Source organism: Carcharodon carcharias, chromosome 7, assembly GCF_017639515.1.
Source record: "Carcharodon carcharias isolate sCarCar2 chromosome 7, sCarCar2.pri, whole genome shotgun sequence".
Taxonomy (NCBI): Eukaryota; Metazoa; Chordata; class Chondrichthyes; order Lamniformes; family Lamnidae; genus Carcharodon; species Carcharodon carcharias.
Window position 1 is genome coordinate 30,513,147 of NC_054473.1, and position 18,903 is coordinate 30,532,049.

At 41.5% G+C, this 18,903-nt stretch overlaps 1 protein-coding gene across 2 annotated transcripts in view; it reads left to right on the plus strand.

Annotated features, from left to right (window-relative positions):
* pparg (peroxisome proliferator-activated receptor gamma) overlaps window positions 1-18,903 on the plus strand; it is a 151,824-nt gene that overhangs the window by 101,847 nt on the left and 31,074 nt on the right. For both annotated transcript variants that reach the window (XM_041190878.1, XM_041190879.1), the window contains exons 2-4: window positions 14,561-14,794; window positions 15,430-15,599; window positions 15,900-16,038. In XM_041190878.1, the coding sequence (XP_041046812.1) occupies window positions 14,569-14,794; window positions 15,430-15,599; window positions 15,900-16,038 (535 nt within the window). In that variant the 5' untranslated portion in view covers window positions 14,561-14,568. The remainder of the gene's footprint in view (window positions 1-14,560; window positions 14,795-15,429; window positions 15,600-15,899; window positions 16,039-18,903) is intronic.

An 18,903-nucleotide genomic window follows, 5' to 3' on the forward strand; every position in this document is an offset into this window, starting at 1 on the left:
GTGCTCTCCAGGTACTTTTGCCCAAGTGGCCAATGCTCACCTGTGAATGATGGTCATCAGACTGTCTGACTGCAGACTGCATTGCAACCAAGCTTGATCCTGCCTTTACACAGCACGAATGCATGTGTTCTTCCTCCAGAGGCCATTGGATCACACTGAGGAGCATGAGAAGTTGATTTTTATGATCTCTTCTCCAAAACCATAGACTCCACAACCTAGCATATCAATAGTCTGACTAAAGTTAGCTTCTTGGCAGTGGCTGAATGCAGTGTTCCTGCTTCACATTAACCCCTTTTGGAAAGCGTATATGTGCAGACATCAGATGATAACAGAAACAGGCCCATGATACTGCCTCCCTAACAATATACCCTGCTGACATGGCTCTTGGCTGATATTTTGGAGGATTAGCACCAGCAGGGGAACCATACACCAGATTGTGACACCATCTTTGAGAAAGGAGAGTTGAGGGAAGTGAAATGGAAGAATAATTCCTGCTAAATGATGATTGACATGCATATAATTGGGTCTCTTTAAGTTACTGTAAAATTACTGTAGATGCTTATCATTTAGCATATGAGACCTTTAAATTTATTTTATTTATTCACGGGATGTGGGCTTTGCTGGCTGGGCCAGCATTTATTGCCCATCCCTAGTTGCCCTTGAGAAGGTGGTGGCGAGCTGCCTTCTTGAACCGCTGCAGTCTCTGTGGAGTAGCTACACCCATAGTGCTGTTAGGAAGGGAGTGCCAGGATTTTGACCCAGTGACAGTAAAGTAACAGCGATATATTTCCAAGTCAGGATGGTGAGTGACTTGGAGGGGAACATCCAGGTAGTGGTGTTCCCATCTATCTGCTGCCCTTGTCCTTCAAGATGGTAGTAGCCATAGGTTTGGAAGGTGCTATCGAAGGACCTTGGTAAATTCCTGCAGTGCATCTTGTAGATGGCACACACTGCTGCCACTGTGCGTTGATGGTGGAGGGAGTGAATGTTTATGGATGTGGTGCCAGTCAAGCGGATTACTTTGTCCTGGATGGTGTCAAGCTTCTTGAGTGTTGTGGGAGCTGCACTCATCCAGACAAGTGGAGAGTATTCCATCACATTCCTGACTAGTGCCTTGTAGATGGTGGACAGGCTTTGGGGAGTGAAGAGGTGAGTTACTTGTCGCAGGGTTCCTAGCCTCTGACCTGCTCTTGTAGCCACAGTATTTATATGACTAGTCCAGTTCAGCTTCTGATCAATGGTAACCTCCAGGATGTTGATAGTGGAGGATTCAGTGATGGAAATACCATTGAACATCAAGGGGCGATGGTTAGATTCTCTCTTTTGGAGATGGTCATTGCCTGACACTTGTGTGGCAGGAATGTTACTTGCTACTTGTCAGCCCAAGCCTGGGTATTGTCCAGGTCTTACTGCATTTGGACATAGACGTCTTCAGGTTCTGAGGAGTCGTGAATGGTGCAGAACATTGCACAATCATCAGCGAACATTCCCACTTCTGGCCTTATGATGGAAGGAAGGTCATTGATGAAGCACCTGAAGATGGTAGGGCGGAGGAGACTACCCTGAAGAACTCCTGCAGTGATGTCCTGGAGCTGAGATGGCTGACCTCCAACAACCACAACCATCTTCCTTTGTGCCAGGTATGACTCCAACCAGTGGAGAGTTTTCCCCCTGATCCCATTGACTCCAGTTTTGCTAGGTCTCCTTGATGCCACACTCGGTCAAATGCTGCCTTGATGTCAAGGGCATTCACTCTCGCCTCAGCTTGGGAGTTCAGCTCTTTTGTCCATGTTTGAACCAAGGCTGTAATAAAGTCAGGAGCTGAGTGGCCCTGGTGGAACACAAACTGGGCATCTGTGAGCAGCTTATTGCCAAGCAAGTGCCGCTTGATAGCACTGTTCATGACCTCTTCCTTTACTTTACTGATGATCGAGAGTAGACTGATGGGGCGGTAATCGGTTGGGTAGGATTTGTCCCGTTTTTTGTGTATAGGACATACCTGGGCAATTTTCCACATAGCTGGGTAGATGCCAGTGTTGTAGCTGTACTGGAACAGCTTGGCTAGGGGCGTGGCAAGTTCTGCAGCACAAGTCTTCAGTACTATTGCCGGAATATTGTCAGGGCCCATAGCTTTTGCAGTATCCAGTGTCTTCAGCCATTTCTTGATATCACATGGAGTGAATAGAATTGGCTGAAAACTGATGCTGGGGACCTCCAGAGGAGGCCAAGATGGATCATCCATTCGGCACTTCTGGCTGAAAATTGTAGCAAATGCTTCAGCCTCATCTTTTGCACTGATGTACTGGGCTCCTCCATCATTGAGGATGGGGATATTTGTGGAGCCTCCTCCTCCAGTGAGTTGTTTAATTGTTCACAACTGGATGTTGCAGGACTGCAGAGCTTAGATCTGATCCATTGGTTGTGGGATTGCTTAGCTCTGGCTATCACCTTGCTGCTTATGCTGTTTGGTATGCAAGTAGTCCTGTGTTATAGCTTCACAGGTTGACTTATCACTTTTAGGTATGCCTGGTGCTGCTCCTGGCATGCCCTCCTGCTCTCTTCATTGAACCAGGATTGATCCCCTGGCTTGATGGTAATGGTAGAGTGGGGTATGTGCCGGGCATGAGGTTACAGATTATGTTCGAGTACAATTCTGCTGCTGCTGATGGCCCACAGGGCCTCATGGATGCTCCATATTGAGTTGCTAGATCTGTTCGAAATCGATCCCATTTAGCACAGTGGTGGTGCCACACAACATGATGAAGGGTATCATCCAAGTGAGGGCAGGACTTCGTCTCCACAACAATTGTGTGTGGTTATTCCTACCGAACTGTCATGGACAGATGCATCTGCAGCAGGCAGATTGGTGAGGATGAGGTTGTATTTTTTTCCCTCACCACCTGCTGCAGACCCAGTCCACCAGCTATGCCCTTTAGGACTCGACCAGCTTGGTCAGTAGTGATGCTACTGAGCCACTCTAGATGATGGACATTGAAGTCCCCCACCCAGAGTACATTCTGCACCCTTGCCATCCTCAGTGCTTCCTCCAGATGGTGTACAACATTGAGCAGAGGTGATTCATTGGCTGAGGGAGGTGGTACGTGGTAATCAGCAAGAAGTTACTTTGCCCATGTTTGACCTGATACCATGAGACTTCATGGGGATAGGAGTGGATATTGAGGACTTCCAGGGCAACTTCCTCTTGACTGTATACCACTGTGCTGCCACCTCTGCTGGGTCTGACCTGTCGGTGGGACAGGACATACCCAGGGATGGCGATGGTGGTGTCCGGGACATTATTAGTGAGATATGATTCCGTCAGGATGACTATGTCAAGCTGCAGCTTGACTCGTCTATGAGACAGCTCTCCCAATTTTGGCACTAGCCCCCAGATGTTAGTAAGGAGGGCTTTGCAAGGTCGACAGGGCTGAGATTGCCATTGTCGTTTCTGGTCCTAGGTTGATGCCAGTGGTCCGTCCAGTTTTGTTCCTTTTTTGTTACTTTGTAGCAGTTTGAAGGTAGGCCATTTCAGAGAGCATTTATGAGTCAACCATTGCTGTGCGTCTGGTGTCACATGTAGGCCAGACCAGGTAAAGATTTCCTTCCCTAAAGGGCATTATTGAGCCAGATGGGTTTTTACAACAATTGACAATGGTTTCATGGTCATCGTTCCATGATTTTTTTATTGAATTCAAGTTCCACCATCTGCCATGGTGGAACCCAGGTCCCCAGGGCATTACCCTGGGTCTCTGGATTACCAGTCCACTATGCCGCAGTTCTTTTCTATTCATTTGTAATTAAAGTAAATCATGAGGCAAAATAAATCTTATTTAACACACAAGTAGTTTAACAACATAATAAAGTGTTAGAATTTGAGTGAAATCAGTGATTATTATATCAGAATTACTGGACTTTTGTTGCGTTCAGCTGAATATTTAATTAAACCATAATAAGCAATGCCTGAATAGAATGCTTTAACTATGCCAGTGAATGTTTTGACATGATAGAATAGTCACTAATATGCTAAAAATTCCTCTTTATGTTCTGGCTTTGGAGATATCATTGTCATTATTATGTCATTCGCCTTCACATAATGCCTTGTATTGTCATTTTTATTGTTTTAGTAAAGGAAATATGACAAAACAAAAAGTAACTATAAGTGGAACTAGCCATAGATGCAAGATTTGCACGAAGAAAACAGCTATGATTTGAAGTGAACATTGAGTGTACCAAAAATTTACAATGCTGTAATAGCTAATCACGTGATGGCTAACAAAATTCGCAAGTGCTGGAAACAGTTAGCAATAACAAGCATACATGAAGAGAACAGAAGGGTCATTGTTCGGGTCAAATCTTTTTTCAGACATTTTTCATGTCAGACATTTTCATCATTTCACCAGTGATTTAATGCAAACTTTAAACCATCAGTTCTTAAAATTTATTCTGACGCTTAATTGACTGCAGGATACTCCTTCAGAATTGAAGAAACTTGTAAAAGCCTGTCTATACTGAAGACTAACCAAACCAAAAGGAGTTTGTAGGTCTGCAGGCTCATTATAAAACAAGCAAGACCTGCAGTAATTCCTTTTTTTTCTGCCATGTAGTACGTCAAAATGAACTTTATTTCTATGGAAAATCCAGCAGATTGCACTGCATTAACGGTGTCTTCTGTGTGCTGGGGAAGCTCCCGACCAGTGATCAGATTAATTTTAATAAGGGGAAGTGGAACATGCTGCCATGGCCAATGTGACCACTGTCTCGAGATATTTGAAAAAATAAGGTCTGGTGAGTGAGGAAGTTCATCAGACGCACCGACAGTTAAATAACAGTTAAATACGGCTCTATAAATAAATACATGAATGCCACTGTTAAAATAGAACACAAGAGAAATGTGTCAAAAATATGCCAAGCGTTTGTACAATAAATCACACAGGGTAATATTCAGGCTATAGAGAAGAATAAGAAGCGACACAAAGGTACAGTAAGGAAAGCCACAATAAAGATCAGAGGATAATTTTAAAATATTTTTTCATGGGATGTGACCTTTGCTGTCAATGTCCACATTTGTTGTCCATTCCTAACTGTCCTCGAGAAGATGGCAGTGAGCTGCTGCCTTGAACTGCTGCATCCACCTGGAGTAGGAATACCCACAGTGCTATTGGGAAGGGAGTTCCATGCTTTTGATGCAGTGACAGTGATGTCACAAGTCAGGATGGTGTGTGGCTTGAAGTGGAACTTGCAGGTGGTGGTGTTCCCATGAGTATTTACCCTTATCCTTCCAGGTAGTATAGGTCGTGGGTTTGGAAACTTCTATTGAAGGAAGCTTGGCGAGTTGCTGCAGCGTACCTTGTATGTGGTATGTACTGCTGGCATTGTGCGCTGGTGTTGGAGGGAGCGAATGTTTAAGTTGGTGAATGAAGTTGGTGGATGAGGTGCTGATCAAGTGGCCACCTTTATCCTGGATGGTGTCAAGCTTCTTCACTGTTGTTGGAGCTGCATTCATCCAGGCAATTGGAGAATATTTCATCACACTCCTGACTTGTGTATTGCTAATGGTGGACAGGCTTTGAGGAGTCAGAATGTGAGTTACTCGCCACAACATTCTCTGCCTCTGGCTTGTTGACGTAGCCAAAATATTTATATTGTTGGTCCAGTTAAGTCAATGATGATGTAAACAATTGAACCATAAATCAGTGGTAATTTTACTCTATTGCAACATTAAACTAGGAAGTCATCAGAAGTAATTATTGTGTTTATCAAATAATTCTGTCTAGTCAATTTTCCAAATAGATCTGAAATATAATTAAATTGTTTTTATTATTTTATGGACTAATTCTTGATGGTTGGTTATATGAAAATTTTGTATTTATGAATACAATATTGAACATTAGAAAACTTCTTGTGACTCAAATTTTGAAATAAATATTTAGATTTTGGTAGCTAGTGCATTTTCTTATGTCACTGCATTTCAAGTTATTCATTGTGTGTTTTAGTTAAAAACAAAAATACATGGAAAAACTCAGCAGGTCTGGCAGCCTCTGCGGAGAGGGACACAGTTAACGTTTCGAGTCTGAATGACCCTTCAACAGAACTGAGTAAAAATAGAAGAGAAGTGAAATATAAGCTGGTTTAAGGGGAGGGTGGAACAAGTAGAGCTGGATAGAGGGCCAGTGATAGGTGGAGATAACCAAAAGATGTCACAGACAAAAGGACAAAGAGGTGTTGAAGGTGGTGATATTATCTAAAGAATGTGCTAATTAAAGGTAGAAAGCAGGACAAGCAAGGTACAGATAGCCTTGGTGGGGGTGGGGTGAAGGAATCGAAAAAGGCTAAACGGTAGAGATAAAACAATGCCTACCTTGAAGAAGTATTGCTCTTCTCTCCGACAGGATTTTCGTATCTCTCTTTTGCCTTGTGTTTTAGTTAAGTTGTCTTGATGAGTTATTGTATAAATGCAATTTTTAACAGTTCTCTATAGGTCATGGCATGTTGGTAGTACATCTGTTCCTTTATTTTTCAATAGTCCCAATTAGTCCCTTTCCATTGGAACTGTTCTGAAGAAGAATCATATTCAACTCAAAACATTGACTCTTTTCACTCTCCACAGGCTACAGGCCTGATTAACAATCTCAATTTAATGCATTGAGCCCCACATCAAATCTTTACACAGCCCCCCTGCAAGGCAAACACCACTCTTGAAAATATATAGAATATGAAATAGTTGTTTTTCCTTGGCATTGGAGAAAGGGTATCAACAGCAAGTGCTCTGTTCAGGTCAAGTTAGAAGCTGGGTTATAATTGGACCTAGGTGAGGAAAAGCGAGGAGTTTGGGGTAGAGTGGGAGAGGGAGTTGTTGGAAGACGACAGAGAGAGAGGAAAGGATGGGGATGGTGACTGGGAAGCAAAGACAGGGAAACAATCTCATTAGCAGAGTGTACATTAAATTCTCTCAGTGGGACATTTTGCTAAGTAAAGGGATGGAATAGCTCCCATTCATTTATCAAGCGCTCTTCCACAAGGGCAGATTACTGCTCAGCCAGGGAAGGGGGCAGAGGCAACTGTAAACGTTGAACAGAAGATTATTTAAAGCTGCTTTGATCAAGCAAAATAGAGGCTGACGTTAGCATCAGTTAGGGGGAATGAGAATTGAGGCCGAGATATGGAAGGATATTTCAGCGATCTAGAGGGAAAGGGAATCTCCAAGACTCGTAGAAACTGTGGAATCTTGGAGGCAAGGATAAAGAGCATAGGGACACAAAAAGGGTAGGAACATCTGAAACAGAGGGTAGAAAAAGTTGGGAAGCATCTTGGAGACAGAACTGGTAGGAATATAGACTTCAGAATGATTGAGCCAGTGTGAAAGGGAGTGCTGGAAATATGAGTAAAGAGGATTATGGTCCATTGGGTATATTGAATTTTTACAAATCTTCAGCTGAATTGATCTTTTGTATAACAATACTCAGTAAAATGATATTGTAAAAGGTGAATATGCCATGACAAAGATTATTTAAAGGAACTTTAATGTTTCTGAAATTTGGACCCCCATAATCAACTGGCCTGGAATTTACAGTTGTAACAACCACAAAGCTGTCAGTACTTGCTGTCATACTGCAACTCCGCATACATGGAGTTAAATGCAGAAATCCAGAAGTTGCCATTAGTGATACCCTGCAGGCCCACAGAGTGTGCTGTTGCAGACTTTGAAGATGCTGTTGACATAGAATCAGTGGGTAGAATTTAATGCCCTCTCCCATGGTAAGTTTGGTGAGGGGGCGTTTAATCAGATGGGACGGTAGTGGGTGGGGTCTCCAGGGCCCCCACCCTCTTCCTGCCTCCACCCAATTAAGTCCGGGGCAGAAAGGCTTGTGGACAACCTTCCATGCTGCTGATTGAGGCCCTTAAGTGCCAATTAATGCCCGCTTAAGGGCTTCATCCCACTGTTGCTAATATTCCCAGTCACCATCCCCATTTCTGAAGCCCAAAAAGCAAATCTAGGGACTAGGGAGTCACTCATTTAAAGGCACTAAGTACTTGATTGAGGGACCCAGCATCAGAAAGAGAGATAAAAACAAAAAAACTGCGGATGCTGGAAATCCAAAACAAAAACAGAATTACCTGGAAAAACTCAGCAGGTCTGGCAGCATCGGCGGAGAAGAAAAGAGTTGACATTTCGAGTCCTCATGACCCTTCGACAGAACTTGAGTTCGAGTCCAGGAAAGAGCTGAAATATAAGCTGGTTTAAGGTGTGTGTGTGGGGGGCGGAGAGATAGAGAGACAGAGAGGTGGAGGGGGTTGGTGTGGTTGTAGGGACAAACAAGCAGTGATAGAAGCAGATCATCAAAAGATGTCAGCGACAATAGTACAATAGAACACATAGGTGTTAAAGTTAAAGTTGGTGATATTATCTAAACGAATGTGCTAATTAAGAATGGATGGTAGGGCACTCAAGGTATAGCTCTAGTGGGTTTTTTTTTTAATAATGGAAATAGGTGGGAAAAGGAAAATCTTTATAATTTATTGGAAAAAAAAAGGGGGAAACAGAAAGGGGGTGGGGATGGGGGAGGGAGCTCATGACCTAAAGTTGTTGAATTCAATATTCAGTCCGGAAGGCTGTAAAGTCCCTAGTCTTCCAACACCTGCGGTCTGTCCGCAAGAATGACCCAAACCTCCCTGTCGCTTGCCATTTTAACACTCCACCCTGCTCTCTTGCCCACATGTCTGTCCTTGGCTTGCTGCATTGTTCCAGTGAAGCCCAACGCAAACTGGAGGAACAACACCTCATCTTCCGACTAGGGACTTTACAGCCTTCCGGACTGAATATTGAATTCAACAACTTTAGGTCATGAGCTCCCTCCCCCATCCCCACCCCCTTTCTGTTTCCCCCTTTTTTTTTCCAATAAATTATAAAGATTTTCCTTTTCCCACCTATTTCCATTATTAAAAAAAAACCCACTAGAGCTATACCTTGAGTGCCCTACCATCCATTCTTAACTAGCACATTCGTTTAGATAATATCACCAACTTTAACTTTAACACCTATGTGTTCTATTGTACTATTGTCGCTGACATCTTTTGATGATCTGCTTCTATCACTGCTTGTTTGTCCCTACAACCACACCAACCCCCTCCACCTCTCTGTCTCTCTATCTCTCCGCCCCCCACACACACACCTTAAACCAGCTTATATTTCAGCTCTTTCCTGGACTCGAACTCAAGTTCTGTCGAAGGGTCATGAGGACTCGAAACGTCAACTCTTTTCTTCTCCGCCGATGCTGCCAGACCTGCTGAGTTTTTCCAGGTAATTCTGTTTTTGTATCAGAAAGAGAGGGTCATTCAGAGCCATCCCTGCTCTTGCTGCTGATCCCCTTCCCCACCCTTCTCCCTGACTTCCACCCCACAAACCCCCTCCTGTGGTCACTCACCTGAATCTGGGTCCATGGCAATCTTAGGACTCGGTTGGGTGTAATGTTAGCAGCAGCCACTGCCTCCACAGTGGTGTTGCTGAGCAACGAAGAGCTGCTGGCCTCTGATTGGCCAACAGCTCTTGGCAGGCAGGACCTGCGTCCTGGGGGTCCTTGATCCCAAAGAAGGCCTGCACTGCACAGTTAAGTGCCTGACCTGCACTTACTGTGGCAGGCCTTCCCCAAAGGATGCAAAATGGGGCTACTACTGGCTCTCCAGCTGCCGGGCAATACTCCCGATGCCTCCATTAAATTGACATGAACTTCAACTTTTAATGCACTGCTCTCCCTACAGTAACTATTGAAAATGTTAGTCTTAAAAGAAGTGTTGTTGATTTTTAATGGAGTACTAAATTACAGTAACTACTGAACTACTCTCTGGCCCTGAAAATTTAATTTTATAAGTGTAGAGTCTCATTCCCACAGAAAAGCATTTTAAAATTCTATAATTTTTAAAATTAATTTTTATTTTACTTAAACTTTATGATATTTCAGCTTCTACATTAATCCATGTGTATGTCCTGATCTTCTGCCTTTTGTAAATTGATTAAAATGTGAGATTATAATTTGTTGTTTACTTCCTCCTTTGCTATTTGTGAGAATTCGTCAATCAGAGCAGCCTGCCTGATGGCATCACTGTTATTGGATACTAAAGTTCGCCTATTTATAGCACCATATTGAAATCATATTGGAACAGGAGAAATTGACGCTCTAAAGTCCCCTAATTTTTTGGGGCAGTTTTTATCGAGGTAAAGGGCAAGTACCATCCTCCAGCACTGATTATAATATCAGACCCATGTTTATCTGTCCTCCTGTATTAGGGATAGAGATGTTCAGGAAGGTGCAGCAGTCTGGGCTGATTAAACTTGGCTGTTCTATCCTATTTCCCTTTTGTGTTTTTCTATATTTATAAACATAATTGCAGTCAAATTGAACAAATATGTATAATTGAATAGTTTCAATAGGATCATGCATTGTGAATAAAGGAAAGGAAAAACTCTGAGAGGAACATGAAACAACAAGGTGGGACACAGAAGTGAATGTTGATAGGACAGATGAGAGTTGATGTTGATGAAAGGGAACAAAGGAGTGTTAGGGGGAAGACAGGACATGCTCCCTTTTTACTGCACTATCTACCATATGGTAAATTTAAAGGCGCAACATGAATGTTGGTGAATGGGTCAATGGATGAATGTTCATGAATGGATAGATGGGTATAGTATAAGGGAGTTCAGCAGAGCAAAAGTTAATGTAGGACTGGGGAACAGTACTGCCCACAATATGATGTGGGGAGTCACTTGACAGTAGACTGTGGATAGAAGAGTCTGGAAGGAGTCAGCAAGGAGACAGCACCCATGCAGAGCTGTACATTGGAGATGTACATAGTTATGAGTTGTCAAGAAACAGTTTATGTTCAACCGTAAAAACATCCAGACCTGTTAGGTGAAAGGTGGGTAGAGTGCCAGGTACCTGAAGAGGTAGATGGATTGGGGGGTAGTCAGTTCTGGAGGGGGGTAGTCAGGTCAGGCCATAGTCGGGGGGTTGGGGGGGGTTCTAGTTGGAGTCGGAGGTGGGGTGCAGTCAGGATTTTAGTTGGGGTTTCAAGGGAGGTGTCAAGGGGGTCAATGTGAGTGATTGGGGCAGTCAGTTATATAGCTAACCAGGAGTTAGACTAAGATTTTTCTGTCTAACATTTCCTGGGTAACTATTCAGTTCAGACCCACGGAACTGTCCAAAGTCTCTGACTCTATCTTAGAGATGGAGACATTTGCCTGGGGTTCTGGGGAGCAGGGAAATTGTCCATTAGAAGTTCAAACTTCAAAGGCAATTCCCACAGAGGTCAGCACATCAGGACTTCCACAGGATCCCAACGTACATCTTGGGTCCAGATGTCCAGTCTCCGACGATCCGGAGACAAAAGATTTGGGCCATGGAAAAATAATAGCAGATATAAGGACTTTGTCCACCCCTAAGTCAAGTGGTGGAGATCTGAAAGTGTTGATTATTTTACCATAGTTTGATTTTGGTGAAGGATAAAGAATTATTCTGAATGGTTGGGTGCTATTTTAAAGTCCAAAGTAGGTAAAGTTGCTTTCAGTCTTGAAACCTCTATTAGCCATGTGTCAGAACTGCTGTTTAAAGCTGAGAGATGCAAAAACAGATGCAGGAAATAATGATCAGATTTTATCACCAAATAAATAAAAATACATCAGTAATTAGCTAGCTTTCAGCACACCATGGCCCATTCTGTGCAAAATGAAAATGCCTGGCGCATTGGCCCCTGCACAGGCTTAATAATTTATACACCATAATGAGATTTGAAACCTTACTAATTAATATTAACTTGTGTAACTAAAAGGGACCAAAACTTATTTGATATTATTTTAGGTGTATGATTGAGGCGAATAATAAAAACCCTCAAACCACACAAAATGTAACAAGTTGTAGATGTGTTCTATTTAACATACCTTTCCATTTTAAGGTTGCACAATTATATTAAGTAAATTTCCTTGTGGCACCTCTAACACCACTGTAGAAGCAGCATTACTTATAGGACTGTGATTGAAGATGATGACCACCACTACCTTCTCAGGGCAACTAGGAATGGGCAGGGAATGTAGCCTTGTCAGTATCACCCACATTCTTAAAAAAAAAATCAGCCGTCTGAGTCTAGAGAGAAAATTATGCCTGGAATTATAGAAATTGCCAAAGTGGTAGATCAGTTTTGTTTTAGTGTGTCTCCTTATTTCACTAGCAGGATGAGCACTTGTGAAGAGAATGCTGCATGCCATTGACAGACACTAACATCTCCAATGTAGCATGAACGGTTATAACATAATCACTGTGTGTCTATTGATTTGATGACTTGCAGTTGGTTTCCAGAAACTAGTATTTTATATATATTTTTTACTGCTGACCATAAGTTTTGGCAGGTGGGAGGCGGGGGTTAAATCCAATCAGTACTTTAATATAATGCCTCATATAAATTTGCTTACCACATCTGAAAGTTAATCTACAATGAAGAACTGAAATGCCTAATTCCTTGCAAAAACATTTTTTTTCATTTAAGTGAATGCATTTGGGTTGTTTAACTTATTGTTTTATTTGCTTCATTCCTTTTTGAGAGGCATGTTGTAAGTGTGATAAACAAACAACTTGCAGCTGTATTTTTTAAATTTTAATTGTTTCTTCTACTTGATGTAATGTAAAATTGGCAGCAGTCTGAAATTAACCATCTCCTGTAGTCAATTTTCTATGCCCTAAGATTATGCTGATGTGATGTGGTGAAACAAAGGAAGTACTTGTTCTGAGTTTGGCTCCATTCACGCTGGAACTCTGTAAATGAATAACTAGCTGTTGCATTATAATGGCTAAATGTTATAACTTAATAAAGTTAGCATTTCTACATTGTATAGTTTCATAATCAGTACGTATTTTTATGCTTTGAATCCTTTTCACATTATACATTCTTAAATTGAGTGACCTTAATTCATAAAGCACATATTGTGCAACACATACAGCTGATTGCATCAACTAGGAAATCATTATATGCAGAAGATTTGAAGATAACTTAATAACAGCTGAGCTGTATAGTTCTTCTGAAGCACTTGATGCAGCAGAAATATGTTTTTGCATTTAAAACACTAATCAGAAAAATGTAGTCCATTTAACATTTGCACCATGGAGCTATAGTATCATGCTCAAATGCTTCATGAATTTTCTTACACACAAATTTCTTTTGAAATAAATACTAATCACTTTAAAGTAGGTTTACATGGATGTACAGAATCCATATATAATTTCTAATTGTTACAAAAGATGTATGAAATGCAATCTGATGTTTCTGTTTTGATGCAACAACGTAACTATAGTACACTGAAGGACAAGTAGAATTAAAGTTTGAAAAAGGTTAATTACAAAGTTAGAATTAAGGACTTCAGACTGTTGGGCAGGTTTTAGTACAGTTATAAGCGCACTTGGCAGTGCTCACATGCCTTGTTAAATAACAGAGAGAAGCTTAGATCTGAAAGATTAAAGAAGGGCAGTAATGTACATGTTTCATGAGTAATTTCATGACAGTTCCTGTGCTGATCTTATCAATTCTGGTTTTGCACCGATTTCTTTCTACAGTGCGATATGCACCTGGCAATCATAAATGCATAGAGTTAGAAATTAGGCTGAGCCTGTTTTCAGGTTCATTCTTTTTGCTGCAGAAATGATGAGCGCCAGAATCTAGAGTCCAAGGATTGATAGAAATTGGGCCTTGTGCCTCTCTGAATAATTGGAGTGGGCTAAGGATACTGGTCATGCCTCCAAAGAGGAAAAATCAGTTTTGACTGCCTACCTCATCGGAGGCGGCCCTCAGGTAAGGTCTTGGAGCTGGAGTGGAATTGAGGATGAAAATGCTGGGGTGGTGGGGGGGGGGCATGCGACGGGAGGAGATGACCTCCAGGTCCGTGGAGGTGGAGTCAACACTCCAACAACTCCAGAATTATTTATTATTTTTAAACAATTAAAACTTACCTGTAGTTGGCCTCAAGGGCCATAGAAGAATCCTGCCTCAAGCGTACCCAGTCTTGACCTGCACATCAGAAACAAACTTTTTAAGTTAACAAATTAATGGATCCTAATGCCTATTTTAATCATCTGCCCCTTCTGATGTTGGCACAAGTTGGATCAGATGCAGGAAGTGGAGAGTATGCTTTTCCCCAGCATATTAGAACTCAAAGGTTCTATTTTCACCCAGTGGAACTGGTGAACATCTATCCCTATATTTTTAAAGTAGTGTCAGTTGTTCTGAGAAGGCTTGGAGGAGCTATCCTACCATGATGACATGCGAGTGATCTGAAAGAAATTTCCAACATAAACTGATCATTTCAATATGGTGGCTTGAAAGTTTGTTTAAGAACTTTACAGGAGCAATTTTCACTTTTAATATGAGTATCATATTATACATTATATGAATTATTTGACATGAAATATGAAATGCTTACTGTAATATTATTGACTATTCCAGTTTGGGTTGCACAAGTATCCAAGCAAGATTCCTTACATGAAAACCCCCACAATAATTTTCCATTTTTACTTTATTTTCTCAGGATCAAGAATGGTAGATACACAATTGCCTTTATGGCCCATCAATTTTGCCATGGGTACAATGGAACTGTCGGAACTCGCCAACCACTCTCATTCCTTCGATGTAAAGCCATTTGCTACAGTAGACTTTTCCACTGTTTCTACAGTTAATTATGAGGATCATGCTTCAACCTTTTACAGAATTGATGAGAATTCTTCAGACTACAAATATGATGAAAGATTTCTAGACTATCAAAGTATGTTATTTGTTTCATTATATTTTATAGGACAACAAATCTAATGAAATCCAGCTATTATTTTCACTATTTTTTGTTCATTTTAAAATTTGGATTATGGTATTTGAATTATTATGATAAATAACACATTATTTACACCCTTCTGGCTAACCTCAAAGGAATAACAGATGAGTTTAAGAAGACTAATATGGGAAAGGGGATAACAAGTGGAATAGCTATTAAAGGCATCATCCTGAACAGATTAAAACAGCAATGAAGTGAAATAAAGAAGATAAACAAACTACAGATCCTGCAGGGAGAAAGACAAGGCAACATTCAAGCACATGTTAAATGCATTAGGGAGCCTTGGTCCTTACAATTCAGGTGCAGGGAATTGGGCCTGAATATTTTACAGTTAAGTTACAGGCTAATGAGGCAGAGAAATTTCATTGATTCTAGATAAGTGAATTTTTTTCTACTTGAATGCCAGCATTTCAAAACTGGAAATTCCTGATTGAAGCTGCTCACCATTATATGAATATCTCAACTTTACAATAATTTACTGCCCGATGTGAAATTAGTCTCAACTTCCTCTAATGCTTAGTTGGCATGGCTTATGTGAATTTTGAATGAAAACAAGATTTATCTTTATGCAGGTACTATTAAAATTGAACCTTCTTCCTTAAATGAAAAATCAGGAAAAGAACTTTCATTTTCAAAGTTACAAGAAGATTCATCAAATTCAGCCCTGTCTATTGAATGTAGAGTATGTGGAGACAAGGCCTCAGGTTTCCATTATGGGGTCCATGCATGTGAAGGATGTAAGGTTTGTTGAATTTATGTTATTGTTGCCAATCTACAAGGAAAAGCATTTGTACACAGTGCTACTGTTTAAATGTTTAATCATTTGCTCATTTCTTTACACACAATTGAAAATATTATATGGAATAGTAAATAGCATTGCAAAGATCAACCTGATTTTTTTTTGTATATTTAGCCCAGGAATTTAAAACTAAGTAATAAGTACAAAAATAAAAGCGCAAGTTGTTCTGTATCTTTCTAAGATAAACTCTTTCATTTTAAATGCATATGTTCTCTCCATGACATGATTTGATTTGCATAACAGGGCTTTTTCCGGAGAACAATCAGGTTGAAGTTGATGTATGACAAGTGTGACCTAAACTGTAGGATTCAGAAAAAGAACAGGAATAAATGTCAGTACTGCAGATTTCAGAAATGTCTCGCAGTCGGCATGTCGCATAACGGTAGGTACATGTGAAATTGTCTCTCTATAACTTCTGTACATGGATTTTTCACATTCTTCAAAAATTCAAAGGTTTAGAATACAGCAATTGGAAAAAAGAGATCTGTAAATACTAATAGAACAAAGTTAAATCTATCCATTCCTTCTGTCAATTCCCATTCTCCTCACCATCACACCAGTCTTTAATTAAGAGTAGGTAATAATGTTAAACTGTTCCTCTCCTATTCTCCACTAGAAAGGGTGCAAGAGTGCTTTGACTCAACTGTTCCTCTCTGAGGAGACATATCTTTCAGCAGTATTGCTGCAATCAGTAACTGAGCGTGTGAAGATTCACATGTGTGGACTTGTATTTTACAGCTGAGCTCCAGCACATCAACACATTCTATTTGTATTCATTCTTGGGACATAGGCATTGTTAGCAATGTTAGCATTTGCCGACCCCTAGTTGCAATTGAGAAGGGGTGGGTGTTGTAAGCTGTTGAGCGTAGTTCAGTAGGCCTTAAGGTATTTGTAGTCTTAGGTAGTTCAACAGTAAGTATTTAACTACTAGAAATTATATATGTAGGTACTGCAAAGGTCTAAGCTTGGAGCTGTCTTCATACTTGCTTCTACACTCTGCTCTGTCCAAAACTACACTGGCCCCTAGGTGCTGGTCAAGTGTTCTTTCACATCACTGTGTGGATGGTACTGTACTCAGTCCCACATTAACTTTTTGTGTGCCAGATCCTTATAAGACATCTCCCCCCAAATTTTTATCCAAAGTATTTCCAACTTATCCCAGTTACCTCATGTATTTACATCAGTACTACTACCCCATCTCCCTCCTCAAGGCCCTGAGCTCATAGGTTCAGGCGGTCTGGAGGCCTTATAACTCTTCCTATTCTTGTTCTTGCTACTGTCAGGGGAGTGGTAGGCTCTGTTGCTGCAGGTAAAGTTTGTTGAATTGGAGGTTGTTCTGGCATCTAGGTGTCTTTTCATCCTCTTTTTCCGTTCTTTGGCATTGAATCACTCTTTGTCGATTCCCCAGTTGTAGTGATAAATGGTGGTTGATTTATCCCATTCTTTACGGGGCGGATGAACTCTGGGCTCATTGCTATGTATTTTTTTTCTCTTCTTCCTTACTGCGGCTTGCCGTGACACATGCTGGGATGGAAGATGGCTCTTCCTGTTATGAGGGTGTGAATAGGTAGTAAACTAACCTTTGCATTTGGCTGTGTGGTGTGCTGTTGTCAATGGATGGCTGCTACTTGGTTCCAGCATCGTTTGTGTCGCTATCATGCTGGCTGGGGATTGCAGTGATCTGAGGATTTATCTCTCCAACTGGCATCGGAGCCAGATGTTGAGGCTCTTCTCATTGCTAGTTCTTCTCTTGACTGTCATCTACTGGAGGTAACATGGTAACCATCTGAATTATTGGCTGATGTGACCAATGAGGGGCCTCTGGCCCTTGTGATGCCGTGCAAAGAGAGAAGACAAATCAGAACTGAAATCCCAGTCGAGAGAATCTTTCTTGCTGGAGCTCTCGGGAACTTCCAGTTTTGTATAATTTACAATGGTGGTTGTCTTGACATCATCTGCTGTTTTGTAGAGATTCAGGGCTACACAGGTATCTCTGCTCATGAGAGAAAAAGAGTGGTTATGGATGACATACATCAGCTCGAAGATTTGTTTGCTGCCTTACCTTTTAATGGTTCCAGAATCATGCCTATGACCAGAAGTTGGATTCTTCAAGGTCCATAAAGTGATGTCTCTGTTGTCTGTAGCCAGTGGTCTCTCAGCCACGGTTCTTTGTCCAATCGGACTGTAACATTTGCTCCTGTTTCCAAATTAAAGTTTGTGAGATGCCCGTATTCCAGAACAAAAATTCAGGATATTTGACCTCACCCAAGAAGCATGATTCTGTGTCCACTTAGTGTGCTGTCTTGACCTCATGAGTCCTCTTGGGATCTTCTGTGCGTTTGATGGTTTGGCTTTGCACAGCTTCCTGAAGTGTCCTGTTCAGTTACATTGAAAGCATTGGGCTGAAATTGCTGGACATTGATCATGCCTGTGGGGGTGCTTTGCTCCACAGTGCTGTTATGACCACAGAAACAGCTGTCTGCCCCCCTAACTATGGAATCCCCTACCGGTGCTATAGTGGTAGGGGATTCCATAGTTAGGGGAGCCGACAGGCATTTCTGCAGCTGTAGATGTGACTCCAGGATGGTATGATGCCTCCTGGTGCCAGAGTCAAGGATGTCACAGAGTGGCTTCAGGACACTCTTTTGGTGGAGGGTGAACAGATAGAGGTCATGGTCTATATTGGAACCAATGATCCCGGTAGGAAAAAGGGATGAGATCCTGAAAGCAGATTTTAGGAAGTTAGAAAGAGAATTAAAAAGCTCAACTTCAAGAGCAGTAATCTCAGGATTCATCCCAGTGCCATGTGGCTAGTGACTGCAAGCATAGGAAGATTGAGCAGTTCAACATGTGGCTGGAGAAATGGAATAGGAGGGAAGGGCTTTAGATTTCTGAGGCATTGGGATCGGTTCTGGGGCAGGTGGGACCTGTACAACAAGGACGGGTTACACCTTAACAGGACTGGGACTAATGTCCTCGAGGGGAGGTTTGCTAGTGATGTTGGGGAGGGTTTAAACTAGATTGGCAGGGGAATGGGAACCTGAGGGGAAATTCAGAGGAGAGAGGAAAAAAAGGGGCAGTGTGAGGTAGAGAAGCATTAACTGATAAGAAGGATATATCAGAGAGTAGTATCAAGGTAAAGAGAATATTTGGAGAGTTTGTTAGAATTAGAGCAGGCAATAGAAAGTCATTAGATGGGGTTCGAATTAGGGGGAAAGGGGAAAAAAAGCCTAAATCAGGTTTAGTG